The sequence below is a fragment of the Rana temporaria genome, chromosome 6 (assembly GCF_905171775.1).
Source record: "Rana temporaria chromosome 6, aRanTem1.1, whole genome shotgun sequence".
NCBI classification, from domain to species: Eukaryota; Metazoa; Chordata; class Amphibia; order Anura; family Ranidae; genus Rana; species Rana temporaria.
In genome coordinates this window covers 54,066,450-54,085,297 of record NC_053494.1, presented here as the reverse complement: position 1 = coordinate 54,085,297, position 18,848 = coordinate 54,066,450, and the positions used below count along the sequence as shown (strand labels likewise).

The 18,848-nt window shown below is 39.6% G+C and overlaps 1 protein-coding gene across 5 annotated transcripts in view; it reads right to left on the bottom strand.

The window, feature by feature from the left end:
- Window positions 1–18,848, bottom strand: part of USP42 (ubiquitin specific peptidase 42) — a 68,873-nt gene that overhangs the window by 29,180 nt on the left and 20,845 nt on the right. For 4 of the 5 annotated variants that reach the window (XM_040356813.1, XM_040356810.1, XM_040356809.1 and 1 more), the window contains 5 exons: window positions 15,672–15,881; window positions 7,242–7,352; window positions 6,971–7,073; window positions 3,479–3,546; window positions 1,141–1,211 (listed from right to left, as the gene is read on the bottom strand). In XM_040356813.1, the coding sequence (XP_040212747.1) occupies window positions 1,141–1,211; window positions 3,479–3,546; window positions 6,971–7,073; window positions 7,242–7,352; window positions 15,672–15,881 (563 nt within the window). Of the gene's footprint in view, window positions 1–1,140; window positions 1,212–3,478; window positions 3,547–6,970; window positions 7,074–7,241; window positions 7,353–14,790; window positions 15,066–15,671; window positions 15,882–18,848 lie in introns of those variants that run through there. The other variant, XM_040356812.1, reaches the window with a different exon arrangement.

Genomic DNA, 18,848 nt, shown 5'->3' with positions numbered 1-18,848 from the left:
GTGAGGCTTCCTATTACATCCTCCTGAGAGGTGTCCTTAGCAGAAGTGAAGGGAAAGATCTCCAATGGGCATCAGACAAAAAAAAAAAAAAAAAAAACCTTCTCCATACTATTTATAAATTTATAATCTAAAAGAAAAATCTGAAATGTGGCTTTTGTGAATAAAAAACACAACATGACAACTAGGGGTTTAACGGATCGTCACCGATCAGTGATCCGAACGGGCCACCCCGTTCGGATCGGCACACCCCGCGATCCGCGGAGCGCTCCGGAGCCTAGGCCTAGGAAAGTCCCCGGCTTCGGCCTAGCTCCGGAGCGGCGGCCAGTCTGCTTGCCAGAGCCCAGCGTGACACGCCTCCCCGGGGAGGCGTGTCACGCTGTGCACTGGGCTCTAGCAAGTTGAATAGGAATGTTAGCAGTGAAGCACTGGTGTGAGAGGAGGGGGGGGAAAGGGGGAAAAAAGAGCACAATAGCAATTCACAGGGGTGGATTAAAGAGGAAGCAGGTGAGGCTGTTTGGGACTTAAAGTACAATCTTGATGTTTTTACAGCAAAATATATATATATATATATATATATATATATATATATATATATATATATATATATATATATATATATATATATATATATATTTTGCTGTAAAAACATCAAGATTGTACTTTAAGTCCCAAACAGCCTCACCTGCTTCCTCTTTAATCCACCCCTGTGAATTGCTATTGTGCTCTTTTTTCGGATCAGCAAAAAAAAAAAAAAAAAAAGGTTCCTTTTTTTAATTGGTCCAAAAAAATATATATTTTAATATATATATATATATATATATATATATATATTTTAATATATATATATATATATATATATATATATATATATATATATATTTTAATATATATATATATATATATATATATATATATATATATATATATATATATATATATATATATATTTATTTTATTTTTATTTTTTTGGACCAATGAAAAAACGGACCCTTTTTTTTTTTTTGCTGATCCGAAAATGATCCGATCCGTGACTCCTGATCCGAGGATCGATCCGATCCGTGAGTTTTTTGATCCGTTGCACCCCTAATGACAACTAGTATATTGAAAAAAAAAATGCTGTAAGCAGTGCTTTACCGTTACCTTTATCTCCAGTGCGATGTCAAGGCAATCTTCATATGTATCGGACACCGATTTGCACTTCAGACATTTTACTGCAACAGAACAGTGGCAAATGAGAATCATTAAACTGCAATTTTATATACAATTTCAAATGTGTTGCTTTCCTCTTTTTTTTTTTTTTTCCATTTAGATCCGCAGATTCCATGGTGATGCACATGTGGATCAGCTATGATCTCATTTATTTGAGGGCTTGAAAGGCTTTCCTTGAACATACAGTATCTCACAAAAGTGAGTAAGTGCCAGTTCACACCAGATGCAGGTCCGTGCAATTCCGTTTTTTCTGCACCAATACAGTTATTTCCGGTCAGTTTCTGCACCAGAAACTTACTGCATGGTGTGACCCATTGGAATACATGGGAAATACCGTGCATGCACATGCATTTTTGGTGCAGAAAAAATGCGCACGAAACTGAACGGAACAGCGTCTTGTGTGAACTGGCACACTGAGGAAATTACACTTTGCTACAATGTAAAGTAGTGAGTGTACAGCTTGTATAAGTGTAAATTTGCGGTCCCCTCAAAATTACTCAACACACAGCCATTAATGTCTATACCGCTGGCAAAAGGGCGAGTACACCCCTAAGTGAAAATGTCCAAATTGGGCCCTAATAGCCATTTTCCCTTGCCGGTGTCAGGAGACTTGTTAGTATTACAGGGTCTCAGGTGTGAATGTGGAGCAGGTGTGTTAAATTTGGTGTTATCGCTCTCACTCTCTAATACTGGTCACAAAGTTCAACATGGCACCTCATGGCAAAGAACTCTGAGGATCTTAATAAAAAAAAGGAAAAAAAAGAAAGAAGAATTGTTGCACTACATAAAGATGGCCTAGGCTATAAGAAGATTGCCAAGACCCTGAAACTGAGCTGCAGCACAGTGGCAAAGACCATACAGCAGTTTAACAGGACAGGTTCCACTCAGAACAGGCCTTGTCATGGTCGACCTAAGAAGTTGAGTGCACGTGCTCAGCATCATATTTAGAGGTTGTCTTTGGAAAATAGAAGAACGAGTGCTGCCAGCATTGTTGCTGAGGTTGAAGGGTCAGCCTGTCAGTGCTCAGACCATACATCACACACTGCATGAAAATGGTCTGCATGGCTATCGTCCCAGAAGGAAGTCTCTAAAGATGATGCACAAGAAAGCCTGCAGTTTGCTGATGACAATCCAAGGACATGGATTACTGGTTCTGATGAGACCAAGATAAACTTATTTGGTTCAGATTGTGTCAAGCATGTGAGGCGGCAACCAGGTGAGCAGTACAAAGACATGCATGTCTTGCCTACAGTCAAGCATGGTGGTGGGAGTGTCATGGTCTGGGGCTGCACGAGTGCTGCTAGCACTGGGGAGCAACAATTGATTGAGGGAACAATGAATGCCAACATGTACTGTGACATACTGAAGCAGAACATGATCCCCCTCCCTTCCAAGACTGGGCCGCAGGACAGTATTCCAACATAACTACCCCAAACACACCTCCAAGACGACCACTGCCTTGCTAAAGAAGTTGAGGGTAAAAAGGTGATGGACTGGCCAAGCATGTCTCCAGACCTAAACCCTATTGAGCATCTGTGGGGCATCCTCAAAAACGGAAGGTGGAGGAGCGCAAGGTCTCCAACATCCACCAGCTCTGCGATATTGTCATGGAGGAAAGGAAGAGGACTCCAGTGGCAACCTGTGATGCTCTGGTGAACTCCATGCCCAAGAGGGTTAAGACTGTGCTGTAAAATAATGGTGGCCACACACAATATTGACACTTTGGGCCCAAGGAGAAGGGGGACCTTATCCCTGCACCTGCTGTCACAATTTGAAAACAGCACAGTCGTGTTGGGCTCCGTCCACACAGCCACCTCATATTCAGAGTTCTGTGAATGAATGAATTAATTACAACTACCATAAGCCATTACGGTGTAGGTTTGTAGTTCTCAATGAACCGTCAGGGCCCCCGGTGAGAGCGGTCATAGTGGATTGATATTCCTGGACTTGCTTTAGTAACTGACTGCCCATATCCAAGGTACAGGCAGACAGCTATACTTACAGTCTGAAGGATCCGGACATTGCAACCGAGATCTGCTGATCACAGGCGCAATATTCCACAGGCTCATTAGAAGACAAAAAATGAAAATTTATACTTTTTTTACCTGCAAAATTAGCCTTTAAAAAAAAAAAAAAAGTGTTCAAAGCCAAGTAATCAGCTTTTATTTATAAGACTGGGACGATGGCTGGCTCCATTAATTCTGCAAATTATAGCTTCATTGGGTTTTTACGAGATTGAAAAACAAAACTGACAAAACATATTTCTTACCTCGAGATCGCAGACAACCACCAAATACTTGATGTATAAAAGTAGTTGCTTGTGTACGTCTGCCATAGCTAAAAAACAAAAAACAAAACAAAAAACACAAATCAGTTCACCATGAAAAAGACTAAAGCTGGCCATACATGGATCAAAATTTGATAATCAGCAGGAACCCGCTGAATTTCGATGTGTGGCCACTGCAGTTAATCTACTGATCGACTTCTGCTCAACTGCCTTGTCAATTGCAATTTGGTAGTGTGAAAGTGTTCTGTACAGAACGGCCTCAGAAACGTTAATTTCCTGCTTGTGCAATGGACTTACTGATTTTCCCAGAAGTCTGCACTAAGATACAAGTCAGATTTTGGGCATCTCCTGCAACAAAAATGTTTTGGCGAGATACTCCCAAAGGGAAATCCTGTCTAATATGAAGCAAACCATGCCATTATTCTAAGAGCCCTGCATGTGCAGCAGTTATAAAATCACTTCCATACAGATTGACTTTGTACATGGACGCTGAAACCATTTATTCAGAACAAAAACGTAGGAATCTGCAATAAAGTTGGTTAAAATCCCTGCAATGTACATTGATGGGATGGGATGTTTTTTTTTTCCTCAACAAACCGGTTACTCTTTAAAAACTTCATTCAAAACAAAAAAGTTATTACATTATGTCAACAGATCCTAAAATAAGAGGCCCATTTATAATTTGAATATAATAATATACTGCGCCAACCTTAAGGAATGTGAGCAGCCAACACAACAACCAGACTAATTGTAAAGAAATGTGTAAATATTAAGTGTAGTGCCAAGAATATTTTTAGGTGGATAACCCAACCCAAACTTTAGGAAACCGGTGAGTGAAACCATGAAGTAAGTGAATGAACGTCTCCTATTAGGGGAGCGCATCATATGTAACACACTAAAGTGCATATAAATATCGGAGAAATCCGATTATGAATGACAAAAATTAATAATACAAATGAAAATTAAAACGAAAGAAAATATATAATACATCACAGATATAGACAGCACATATAAAAGCACACTAAAGCGCATATGGAAATTTCTAGCTATATAATGTTTCAGAAAAATCGCTAACAGCGAGAATATAATAAATAGCAGGTATCAATGCAAAGTGACTGTGAATCACTCTGTGTAAACAATTATAATTTACAACTAAATAATAACCGATAGTGCATCAAAACTCTAAAATGACACATATATATATATATATATATATATATATATGTGCCATTTTAGAGTTTTGATGCACTATCAGTTATTATTTAGTTTATAATTGTTAACACAGTGTGATTCACAGTCACTTTGCATCAATACCTGATAATTATTATATTCTCACTGTTAGCGATTTTTCTGCGACATTATATCCCAAAAAAATTCCATATGCCCTTTTAGTGTGCTTTATATGTGCTGTCTATATCCGAGATATATTATACATTTTCTTTCATTTTTCATTTGTATTTTTATCTCATTCACCATCAGCGATTTCTCTGACATTATATAGCAAGAGATTTTAATATGAGTGAGTAACTTGTATAGCGCAGCAAATGCGAACTTAATCGCCTCAAGGCGCTTGACGGCCAGAGTTGTACAGATCTTTCAGAAGAGGTGGGTCTTTAGCTTTTTCCTGAATGCCCGATGGTTTTCTTCCAAGCGGATGGTCGTGGGTAGAGCATTCCAGAGCCGTGGTCCTTGGACCGAGAATCTTCGTTCTCCTTTCGATTTGTAGCGGGATTTAGGAATTTGGAGAAGGTTTTGGTTGGTTGACCGGAGCATGCGCTTGGTGACGTACGGTTTTATTTTCTCGCTTAAGTATTGAGGAGCTTTTCCCTGTGTACATTTGTGGGTGAGGCAGAGCGTCTTGAATGTCACCCGGTCCTGTACGGACAGCCAGTGGAGGGACCTCAAGACTGCACTTTAGTGTGTTACATATGATACGCTCCCCTAATAGGAGACATTCATTCACTTACTTCATGGTTTCACTCACCGGTTTCCTAAAGTTTGGGTTGGATTATCAACCTAAAAATATTCTTAGCAATACACTTTATATTTACACATTTATAATTTGAGACAAAATTCTGAATGGCACCCCCATGCACATAAAAATGCAGAGAGTCTGCGGGGACTTCCGGGAAATCGTACAAAAGCATGATGCGATTTCCCAGCTGGTGAAATTTTTGAATGGTGCAGGAATCTTTTCCTGCAGGAAACAAAGGCACGGCAGCCCAATTCCGAAAACCTATGTGGATATGAACCAGGCCTCAGCAGCCCTCAGGACTCCAAAATGAATCCAATTCGAGAAATGTGTGAATCTTCTAATAAAGGGTGTGAAAACACTTAAAAACCATTAAGTATCCTTGCAGGCTTTTGAATCACTACATTTTACAACTTGCTTTTGGCATTACAGTACTAGCAATCTAAGAAAAAAATAACCTTTGTAATCTCTTTGATCGTTATTTCTACAATTAAACCTCCCTTTTATAGAAATTACCCGTCGCTCCTGCCAGTCACTATGACCTCCTCGAGGGAAACGCTCTTCAGGCTCATAGAGCCTCTGCAGCATTTCCACCAAACTGTGCATGCTTCCCTCACCCCATCAAGTAAGCCATGTCTACCAACGGCTTACTATGTGGGTGCAATCCTTCCAGCTGCGCACGTCATGTCAGCAGAAGACAAGGTGATGTCCTTGCAAATCTGGGATACAGATTGTTGATGCTGGAAAAACCAAGATACACCAACAGTGTGGCAGAAGGTAGGATGTCCTCTGAGGATCTGCAGGTATAACAAAAAGGGGACTCCATTTTGCAAACATAAGCTGTGGCTACCAGGTAGACAGACCATGACCACATCCAAAGCAGGGCAGAAAATGTCTTCGCATAATTTGGGGCAAGACAGAGGGAAAAAGAGAACAAACCACCATTGAAGTGAAATGGAGAGACCGGCTTGGGTAGGAAGGTAGGTCTTTGTTTCAACACTGCCTTGTCCTTATGAAAAACAAGATACATAATAAAAAAAATAACGCTTTCCTTCAGGACCTAGGATTCAACAGCCATGCCATTTAAGGGCAAGTCCACCTTCTGCAAAAAAAAGGGGGGAGCTGGTAGTTGCCTGCAAACAAGTTGCCAATGCACTGTAACAGAGATCTGTAGACGAAAGGAGCCATAGGGAATCCATAGACTCCTGTAAAAGACAGTATAAACCCTCAACATATGAGTAAGAAAGTTAGCTACAGCCCCTATTGATAATTTTTGCAAGAGTAGCTAGAAATTAGGTCAGGATCTATTGAATATATGAATCTACCTCATGCTGATGAAACTGGAGTCTAAGTCAGCATAAACTGTCACGCTATTTTCCCCTCATTTTCATAAGCAAGGCCAGATACATTGCATTGATGGGAGCAACAAAATAAAAATCCTTATTCAATACAACTACACTTTACTATGCATTTATATCTGTTCCCTATTATGGTTAGCTTACCTGATGTAACCATTGAGACAAGATTTTTGCATTTCATCTACAGTATAACGAAGAAATTCATGAGCGTCCTCTTGACTCCCCAAACGGAAATGTTTTGCAATACCTACAAATTACAAGCACAAAATCTTGCTTGGACATTGCTAAGACAGATCAACAGATTATGACCAATGTATCAACAATAGTTAAAGGCAGCTTATGACACCGAGGCATCCAAAGTTGCCAAACAGTGTGTTGTATTGATAACAGAGAAAGATATAAATTATGTACTTACGTCTTAAGTCATTAATAACACCCGTTGGCTTGATGACATTGCCCGTGTTGGACAAAGCCTGAACGATGTGAGACTGCATAACACACATCATACAGAAATCTTGCTCCCGACCTAAAAGTAAACGTATTAAAATGCCATTAAGAACACAATTATAATTACATTAAGGTTATAACTTAAAAAAAAAAAAATACACCCAGAAATAGAAGTATTGGGACAAGATTGCCGATAAGCTGTCTTGGTAGGTATCTATATGATAAAAACCCAAAATGTATTACTGTGGGACAGGCAGAAGAAAAAACCTGTTTGGTTATTTAATTCTTTACTTGGCAAAGGAGAAAGCTTTATGTACTTTATCCAGAATGCTTCAAACATTACAGCCATTAGTCCATTAATTTGTCCCATCTTTCACAATATCAAATGAAATTAAGGTTATGCTACAAAGCAAATGTACAAATGATTAGTATATGGAACAGCCAAAGGGCTTTATTTTCATTTTAAGATAACCGAGTGGAATTATTAGAATCTGTCTGTCTACTTTACAGTTATTCCAGACTTTATTAGATTTTCGCCACTTTAACAGTCCAGTTCCTGCCTGGTAAACACTGTCAGCAGGAAATGAAGCCTCTCTATCGTAGCAGTAAAAATTGACAAGGATTTTAACCGTGCCCCACTGTTCAAACTTAGGGGAAAAGTTCTGGATATTATTTCGCATAAAAGTAAAAAAAAAAAATAAAAAAAAATAAAGAAATTCTTAAAAAAAAAAAAAATATTTAACAATTTACAAAATGCAAAGTGAGCAAAAAGGAGAAAAATCAAAATTAATATTTATATAAAGCAGGTCCTAATGATCATTGATTTAATATGCAAGTTCAAACAGTCATTAACCACTTCCCGACCGCCGCATGTATATGTACGTCCACAGAATGGCACGTACAGGCAAATGGGCGTACCTGTACGTCCTTGCCTTCTAGCGGGTGGGGGGGTCCGATCGGGCCCCCCCCGCTACATGCGGAGCGATCCAGGACGACGGCGCGGCTATTCGTTTATAGCCGCTCCGTCGCGATCGCTCCCCGGAGCTGAAGAACGGGGAGAGCCGTATGTAAACACGGCTTCCCCGTGCTTCACTGTGGCGGCGTATCCATCGATCCTTTTTATAAGGGAGACTCGATCGATGACGTCAGTCCTACAGCCACACCCCCCTACAGTTGTAAACACACACTAGGTGAACACTAAATCCTACAGCGCCCCCTGTTAACTCCTAAACTGCAACGGTCATTTTCACAATAAACAATGCAATTTAAATGCATTTTTTGCTGTGAAAATGACAATGGTCCCAAAAATGTGTCAAAATTGTCCGAAGTGTCCGCCATAATGTCGCGGTCACGAAAAAAATAAAAAAAAAAAAAATTTAAAAAAAAAATTTTTAAAAAAAAAAAAATAAAAAAAAAAAAAATCGCTGATCGCCGCCATTAGTAGTAAAAAAAAAAAAAAAAAAAAAAAAAAAAGCAATAAAACTATCCCCTATTTTGTAAACGCTATAAATTTTGCACAAACCAATCGATAAACACTTTTTTTTTACCAAAAATAGGTAGAAGAATACATATCGGCCTAAACTTTTTATATATGTTTTTGGGGGATATTTATTACAGCAAAAAGTAAAAAATATTGAATTTTTTTTCAAAATTGTCGCTCTATTTTTGTTTATAGCGCAAAAAATAAAAACCGCAGAGGTGATCAAATACCACCAAAAGAAAGCTATATTTGTGGGGGAAAAAGGACAGCACTTTTGTTTGGGAGCCACGTCGCACAACCGCGCAATTGTCTGTTAAAGCGACGCAGTGCCGAATCGCAAAACCTGGGCTGGGCATTTAGCTGCCTAAAGGTCCGGGGCTTAAGTGGTTAACTGAAACTGCTGTGTAGAAAGCTTAAAGGCCAAGTTCACTTCCAGTTAACAAAAGACTTAGGCGCCAAATTTTAAGAGGACAGTAATCAAAACAGCCAAACTTGCCGTTTTGAATACTTTTAAGTGCAAAGGAGGGATGTGGGGTCTTCTAGATCACACTTACCTCCATAAAGAGTACTTGTCCCTGCTTATTACTGTCACAAGGGATGTTTACAGTCCTTCTGACAGCAATAAAAGTGAGGAGATATTTATTTTTTTCAAACGGGATAGTGTAAAAATAAAAGAAATAAGAAACAAATAATTTAAAAGTGCCTTATCCCTCCATGTTCGCACGCAGAAGCGAACGCATTCGCAAGTCGTGACCGCAAATGTAAACAGTGTTTATATCACATGTGAGGGATCATCCTGATCATTCGAGCAAGAGCAATAATTCTAGCACAAGACCTTCTCTAACACTAAACTGGTAACATGTAGAAATGTTCAAAAGGGTCACCTATGGAGATTTTTAAGTACTGTAGTTTGTAGCCATTCCACGATCGTGTGCAATAAAGCATGACATGTTAGGTATTTATTTACATGGCGTAACATCTTTCACATTATACCAGGGGTGACAAACTCAATTTTATCGCATTATGATTGTCCTCAAAAGGGCCGGTTGCATCCAAGATTAGATGTCCAGCGCATCCCCTCCCCTTACATTAGATGTCAAGAGTCACCCCACCATCAGAAGTTGAGTCCCCTACTCTCCCTAACACCACAGTGCACCCCCCTTTCCTTATGCTGCTTCTGGGAAAAAGCGGGATGCATTGCTTAAAAGCAGAAAGTAAGGGTCTGGAGGAGGACCAAAGGTGAGCTGGAGCTCTCGTGCAGGAGAGGTGCGAGGGCCACATGAAATGGCCTGGTGGGCCGGATTTGGCCCGTGGGCCTTGTGTTTGACACCTGTGCATTATACAAAACAATTGGTGCCAACATTATGATTTTGTTAATTTAAAATTCATGAAAGTGTATTTTTCCCCCAAAAAAATGCATTTGAAAGACCGCTGCGCAAATACTGTGTGACATAAAATATTGTAACTATTGCCATTTTATTCTCTATGGTCTCTGCTAAAAAATATGGATTTTAACTTGTAAGCAACAAATGTCTGAAAAAGGCTTAGGCAGGAAGGGGTTAAAAACCCTACTCGATTACTTCTGCCTTACTTCCTGGTCAGACGTTAGATCATGAAACAGAAAGGAGCTGACAACTTATTCCTGTGTCATGACAAAGTCTGACTATGAAGTAATAAGGCAGAAGTAATTGAGCAGTGCGTTTAAACAGCTAAGAAGAGTGAGGCTGCATTCACACCGGAGCCTATCGGTTTCAGGCAAAGTTGTTCATTTTTACCGTGACTTTATACAAATGGCCACCAATGTAAAAAAAAAAAAAAAAAAGGTCTGTAATCTGCCTAAAAAGAAGCTCCAGAACTTGTTTGCGCTTCAGGCGGTTTGGAACTTCTAGATTCAGACATTTTGGAGTGGAGAAGTGAACCATCTCCATAGAGAATTCATTTTGTCAGCTTGTTTTTAGCTTCAGGTGTGAATGGGGCCTGAGGTAAGCCTGTGTAGAATTAATGGAAAGCGGTTTTATTTTTGCAAAATAAGTACATTAAATGCTATATTGGTACATAGGGGAGCTGGAATAATAAAAATAAATAAGTGAACAAAGGTGAACTTAAACTTTAAAACTGGGTGGGGAACAGGCAAACTATTTTGCCAAGGTGAGGTTTTGAAAAAAAAATTCAGGTCACAGGTCATGAACCATGGAAAGGCTGAGCACAGCAAGGGCTCTCCAAGTCAAAGATTCCAAAGCAGATTGGGGAGTCAAGATGTGCTGTTCAAGATCTTAACAAAAGACAGCAGATAAAAGAGACACATCATGATTACTTCCCTTCGCTATCAGATGGTGTCCAGCACTGCCATCTGCACAGAACTGGCAGAAAACGGTGGGACTCAGGTACAACCATCTACTGTCCTGAGAAGACTGGCCAGAAGCGGTCTTAATGGAAGAATTGCAGTCAAAATGCCATACCTATGATGTGGAAAAAAGGCTGTAGCAAGAGGCAGTTTGTTCACCAAAAGGCTCTAAAGCTGTACAATAGCGATGAAGTTGGAGATATGGTCAGGATTAATGGTGTCCTCACGGTTGAGAAACAGAGGCAGATACTTGGCCATCATGCCATACCATCAGGGAGCCATGTAATTGGCCCCAAATTTATTCTGCTGCAGGACAACACTGCCAAACATACAGCCAATGTCATTGAGAACTATCTTCAGCGTAAAGAACACAGAGACCTGGAAGTGATGGTTTTGCCCCCCACAGAGCCCTGATCTCAGTATCAAGGAAGAATTTGAGGCAGCCTACATTCACAGAAATCGTGTGGTTAGCGCTCCAAGGTGTTTGGAACAACCCACCTCCTTCAAGAACGGTGTGCAAGTGTACCTAGAATTGATGCGGTTTTGAAGGTAAAGTGTGGCCACACCAAAATATTGATTTGGATTTCTCTTTAAATTTTGTCAATTGATAAAAATAAACCAACACCTTTCTGAAACATCCCTAATTTACAGCATTTTTCACACCTTTAAACGTCTGCACAGTAGTTTTTATACACACACTTTATGGTTTGATTCATTAGTCCTGTGTACAGTAGTGGGATTTTTATACCTACCATAAAACACATTTCTTGGAGTTCATTGAGGGACAATTCAGACACACAGTCGGGTTTTACAACTACAGGAGGATTAGACACTAGCAAGCACAAAAAGCACTATCTCCAGTATTTCCACTCCTCTTCCCAGAAGCCCTCAGTTTTGTAGTAAAGCAGTACTCGGGACACAAACAAAAAAACACTGGAGGTGGGACCTGTGTCACTCGATCAACTGCAAAAATCCAATTTTCTCATTCATTGAGGGATATAGGAATTAAGATACCATCAGGTTATGTAAAAGCAGTACATCTGAGGGACTGGACAACATAGCAAACACTATAGGCCTCACTAGGAGGAAAGGCGGTCGCTTGCAATCCAGGAGCTTGCTTAGGAACCAATGTCCAAATCTGAAGGGATGAGGTAAAACCTCTCTACCAGATACAAGAACCTGACAACACAACCAAGAGGAAAGCATAGAGGGAACAGGTTTTTAAAGAACCCAACACAAGCCCAGGTAAAAAGGACTAGTCAGTCTACAGAAAGAGGCCAAAAGTCTGTGATCCCTAGCCCTCCTGGGGTCAAAGGGATAAAACTGATTAAGGAAAGCTGCTCAGCCATGCTCACTAAGCAAGGTAAACTAGAGAATATAAGGTCAGTACATCCCAATAACCCACAAAGGAGTTAGGAGACCCCTAGTCCACCCAAGGATGCGATTCCGCTAAGACAACATGACAAAAAGGAAGAGAATGCCAGAAGACTAATACCTCAAGGGTAGAAATGAATGAACAGCTACTCCACAGCCCTAGAGAAGAGAGTTTGCAAAACAAACACTGCCATTCACAAATGGTACCTGCAGCACAATCTGTGGTGGAAGATTTCAGATGGCGTTGAAGATTTATTTATCCATATACAAGTTTTTTTTATGATTTATGAACAATAATCATGTTATTTCATGACATTAAAGTATGGATTACATGAATACTGATCATAAGATTTCAATTCTAAGTAGTAGTGGGCATTTTTTGCCAGGAAATGCTTAAATTGTTATATAAATATATACTGGAGGCTGGCTTGCGATTTATCAGTGTCCAATCCTCCTGCAGGCATCAGTATAGCCCAACTATCTGAATTCTTGTGCCCCTCATTGAATGAAAATTGATAAACTGCAATTGAAGTCTTTGAGAAACAACCACTGCTATTCTACAAGGGTCAGCTTGTGTGCTCAGAAGGCTTCTAATATGTACAAGGCATATCCTAGATCCTAAACTGATTAAGAACCCCAAAGATTATATGCCTTTCAAACTGAAGAATTGATCATGCAAATTAAAAAATTTGTGACCAGGTAAAAGAAAAAAAAAAGCCAATTGGCAAGTGAGAACATTATATATACAGTATATTTATTTTAGTATTCATTCTTCCTACAGCAGACTGCAGTAATGAACACAAAGACCCTATATATTGCAGCTTCATTATACTTAAAGTGATACCATAGCTTTGTTTTTGTTTTGTTATTTAAATAACAAACATGTCATACTTAGCTCCACTGCGCAGCTCGTTTTGCATATTGTGGCCCGAACACCGTCTTCTGGTGTCCCTATGTAGCTCTCTCGGCTTCTCCCCGCTTCTGATAACCCCCTCTGGGAAGCATTCTCCCAAGGGGGTTACGTTGCGGGCGTGCTTCCGAGTCCTGCATTCGGCGTCCATAGTCAAGCAGCTTTCTCTGGGGGCACGAGCCAGGATCACCAGTGGGGGATCCAAAAAGAAGAGGATCGGAGCTGCTCTATGCAAAACCACTGCACAGAGCAGGTAAGCATAACAGGTTTGTTATTTAAAAAAAAAAACCCTAAGCTTTAATATCACTTTAAGCCAGAGAAAATACAAGGCTGACAAACCAAAGTGAAATTAGTAAAGCCATTTGTTGCTCAGTGATTAAGATTCATCAACGCCTTGGCATAGAGACAAAATTGCTAGCAACAATCATTCTTCATGATTTTCAATAAAATACTGCAGCAATTGGTATGTTTAGTTACATATTGTTTGATTTGGTGAGAGTGATCTGTTGCAGATCACAACCTAATGCTGTAGCAAATCAATGACTTTAGCCATCAAATCGCTGGTTTTCAATTAGCGATTAATGCCTGAAGAAAAAAATAAATAAAAATTGCCAATGTGTCATCAGCCATATCATTTTTTTAGAACTTTATTTGAATAGAATTATTTTGAACCGGGTGCATGACAATTTTCACAGAACAGAATATTTTTTTCAGGCTTAAGAACGTGACAGCTCCCTACACAGCAGGTAGAGTGGAAACGACGACTTATGGCCACAGAAAGCGATGGTCTCACCCAGTAAGACTTCCAAAACCTGAGGAATCAAACATGGGAAGTCTTCCCGAAGTTTAGACTAACCAATGAATATGATCATACCCAGCAAGATGGAGTGTCAAATGGACAAAGAAGCATGCATGGCAAGATCATAATGCTCAATTAATTGGCTGACCTATGGCATCAGCACCGCAGTCTGGCATAACACTGGAGGTCATATAATCAAACCACAATGCAGACGCATGCACATTGCACTCAACTCCCAAGTTAAAAGGTGAGCACTCATTGTTACATGGAGGCTTAACCAGCTTAAATTGAATTTTAATACTTGAGTGTAGTGTACTGAGTGTAGCATTCCTGTATAGTTTTAAGATATCTGCTACCATTACAATACAGAAGGAAACAATCTTTAATTTCCCAGAAAGAGTATATCTTTCTATTACAGTTACTAATTCTTGGCATTTAGAATGAAAAATTTGGAGTATTCCACCAACATAATATTCAAATTCTAATCAATGTAATAAAATGTCACAGTTGGACATTTGGAGTATTCCACCAAAATAGTATTTAAATTGAAATCAATGTAATAAAATGTTGGTGGTCACAGTTGGACATTGTGTGTAGAAGGTATATATACCTGCCCAAAATGGTGGCTGTATCATCCAATTCCTGGGCTGCTCCATGAGTCCAGGCCAAAAAACTCCAAAACAGCTTGTAGGTGTTGAAGAGCAAGATAATGTGACTGTGTGCTCTCCAGAGCCTTGGCTCACGCTCCCCAATTAAGGAAGGACATAAGTATCACAGCACAGCCGGGCAAATTTGCTGGCACTGGCAAGGATTATACTGGACAAGTTTAGCAATAGGTTGCAATCTTGCTTGAAGCCAGTGCTGCATAGCATCAAGAACTTACAGCTAGAAACATTAAAGGAAACGGGAGATCAGATATGAAATTCAATTGAAAGAAAAAATGAAAATCACTTTCCTCCAAGTTCCCTTGCTTGCTTTTTACTAATAAAAGTAATCTGCTTCCCATTAAAGTAAAGACAGATCATGTATGTGTTGTTATCAGGGTGTTATGATGTATGGTCAAAATGTTTAACTTAAAAAAAATATACAGCATCGTGTATCCATAAGATGCCATGTCTAAAATATCCATATTCAAAATCAATAACTAGGGCATACAGCCTTCAGCTATATTAGTTAAATTTTACAAATTATACCAATAAATTACAGAGTATGAAGGTCATAATAAAAAGGACCATAACCCAAAAATGAGTGAAAACTGGTGCATTGAAGACGTCGCGATTTGTACAAACAAATCAAGATGCCCCAAAAATCTTGTTTTTCTCAAGTCATGATTTCAATACGAAATAGTTAACTTATTGCTCAAAATTTCTGCAGCAATTGGCTCATATCTGATCATAAAATAGGCACCAGCTGAATAGCAACAGATTGTTGGCACCTGAAAGCTACACTTGACCAACTGCTTAAAAGTAGTTTATAAAAAGCCATACTTACATGTCTTTGCGTGCTCGCGGCTCAGCATGTGGTTTGCAAGAGGTGCAGTGTAAGTTAAGCACTGCAGCACAGAGTTGACAAAGCATGTATTGCCAAGATTTTGGAGACCAGCTCCAACCTTCTGCATTCGCTGCCATTTCAGCCTTATTTTCTCTGCAGGAAAAATAATCTTTTCTGGTGTGCCAACGCCATCCCCTGGTACTGCCAATGCTGAAAAACACAAAGAAATGGAAAAGTTAATCTCAATAAGATAGATTTCATAAAGCAAAACAAAACAAAAACGGATCAAATCACCCGTGCAAAATAATGGAAAGCCTGAAAACCTGACCTGTTATGGCGCCTTGAGGACTGGAGTTGAGAAACACCGAGTTATTCCACAAACATTTACAGCAAGGGGGGAAAAAAAGTATTTGATCCCCTGCTAATTTTGTACGTTTGCCCACTGACAAAGAAATGGATCAGTCTATAATTTTAAACAGAACAAAAATAACCAGAAAAACACATTTAAAAAAAAAGTTATAAATTGATTTGTACTTTAACCACTTAAGCCCCGGACCTTTAGGCAGCTAAATGCCCAGGCCAGGTTTTGCGATTCGGCACTGCGTCGCTTTAACAGACAATTGCGCGGTCGTGCGACGTGGCTCCCAAACAAAATTGGGTCCTTTTTTCCTCACAAATAGAGCTTTCTTTTGGTGGTATTTGATCACCTCTGCGGTTTTTATTTTTTGCGCTAACAAAAATAGAGCGACAATTTTGAAAAAAATTCAATATTTTTTACTTTTTGCTATAATAAATATCCCCCAAAAACATAAAAATTATATTTTTCCTCAGTTTAGGCCGATACGTATTCTTCTACCTATTTTTGGTATAAAAAAAAAAAAAAAAAAATCGCAATAAACGTTTATCGATTGGTTTGCGCAAAATTTATAGCGTTTACAAAATAGGGGATAGTTTTATTGCATTTTTATAAATCTTTTTTTTTTTTTACTACTATTGGTCGGCGATCATCGATTTTTTTCGTGACTGCGACATTATGGCGGACACTTCGGACAATTTTGACACATTTTTGGGACCGTTGTCATTTTCACAGCAAAAAATGCATTTAAATTGCATTGTTTATTGTGAAAATGACAGTTGCCGTTTGGGAGTTAACCACAGGGGGCGCTGTAGGAGTTAGGGTTCACCTAGTGTGTGTTTACAACTGTAGGGGGGTGTGGCTGTAGGACTGACGTCATCGATCAAGTCTCCCTTATAAAAAGGATCGATACGCCGCCACAGTGAAGCACGGGGAAGCCGTGTTTACATTCCGGTCTCCCCGTTCTTCAGCTCCGGGGAGCGATCGCGACGGAGCGGCTATAAACGAATAGCCGCGCCGTCGTCCCGGATCGCTCCCCGAGGGAATCCGCCCGCCGCACAGGGGCTCCCGATCGGACCCCCCACCCGCTAGGAGGCAAGGACGTATATATATACGTCCTTCTGCCTGTACGTGCCATTCTGTGGACGTAAATAGTCATGCGGCGGGCGTTAAATGAATGAAATACGTATTTGACCCCTTCGCAAAACATGACTTGGTGGCAAAGAATGTTCCACCCGACCCTTTTACTTTTCACACTCCAGATACCTTGCTTCCAGTTCCCCTAAGCCTTGATTACCAACCACCTTGCCTTTTGTTGTTTTGTCTTTTAATGTGTGTGTTTTCACTTAAGCCTGGGTATGGCCAACAGGCTTTGCTTTGTATTCCAATTTATATTCTATTCTTACAATAAAAATAAAAAAATACACACTGCAGATTACCAATACTCCAAGATTATGCAAACTTGAGCACAGCTATATGCAGGGTGGGGGCAATAATGGTATCCAAACAGGTTTTACCTTAATGCAAGAAATGCATTAAGGTAAGAAATATTTAGGCTTTGGGACCACTTTAAAATGGTATAATGCATGCTAGGAAAAAATAAATACAAATCTGTGCATCCAGGGCATGTTAAGTAACCTGAATGCTTCTAAACCATGTACAGTGGATATAAAAAGTCCACACTCCCCTGTTAAAATGTCAGGTTTCTGTGATGTAAAAAAAAAAAAAAAAAATTTAATGGCAAAGAAATCATTTCAGAACTTTTTCCATTTTTAATGTGACCTATATACTGTACAACTCAATTGAAAAACAAACCCAAATTTTTAGGTGCAGGAAGTAAAAATAAATAAATGTGGTTGCATAAGTGTGCACACCCTCTTATAATTGGGGATGTAGCTGTGTTCAGAAGCAATCACAATCAAACTCACGTTAAACAGGAGTCAGTAAACACCTGCTATCATGTAAAGTGCCTCTGATTAACCCCAAATAAAGTTCAGCCATTCTAGTAGGTCTTTCCTGACATTTTCTTAGTTGCATCCTACAGCAAAAGCCATGGTCTGCAGAGAGCTTCCAAAGCATCAGCGATATCTCATTGTTAAAAGGTGTCAGTCAGGAGAAGGGTACAAAAGAATTTCTAAAAGCAATAGATGTACCATGGAACCCAGTCATCATCAAGTGGAGAACATATGGCACAAGAGTGGAATTACTCACACTGCACAGCCCTCCAAAATTGATGAAAAGACGAGAAGAAAACTGGTCAGGGAGGCTGCCAAGAGGCCTACAGCAGTATTAAAGGAGCTGCAGGAATATCTGCCAAGTACTGACTGTGTGGTACACGTGACAACAATCTCCCGTATTCTTCATATATCTGGGTTATGGGGAAGTGTGACAAGACGGAAGACTTATTAAGAAACACATCCAAGCCCGGCTAAATTTTGCAAAAACACATCTGAAGTCTTCTAAAAACATGTGGGAAAACGTGTTATGGTCTGATGAAACCAAGGTTAAACTTTTTGGCCCCAATTCCAAAAGACACGTTTGGTGCAACAATGCACATCACCAAAAGAACACCATACCCACAGTGAAGCATGGTGGTGGCAGCATCATGATTTAGGGCTGTTTTTCTTCAGCTGAAACAAGGGCCTTAGTCAAGGTAGAGGGCATTATAAACAGTTCCAAATACCAGTCAATATTGGCACAAAACTTTTAAGCTTCTGCTGGAAAGCTGAACATAAAGAAAAAACGTAATCTTTCAACATGACGACCCAACGCATACATCCAAATCAAAAGAATGGCAGAAGATTAATGGCAATTCGGAATGG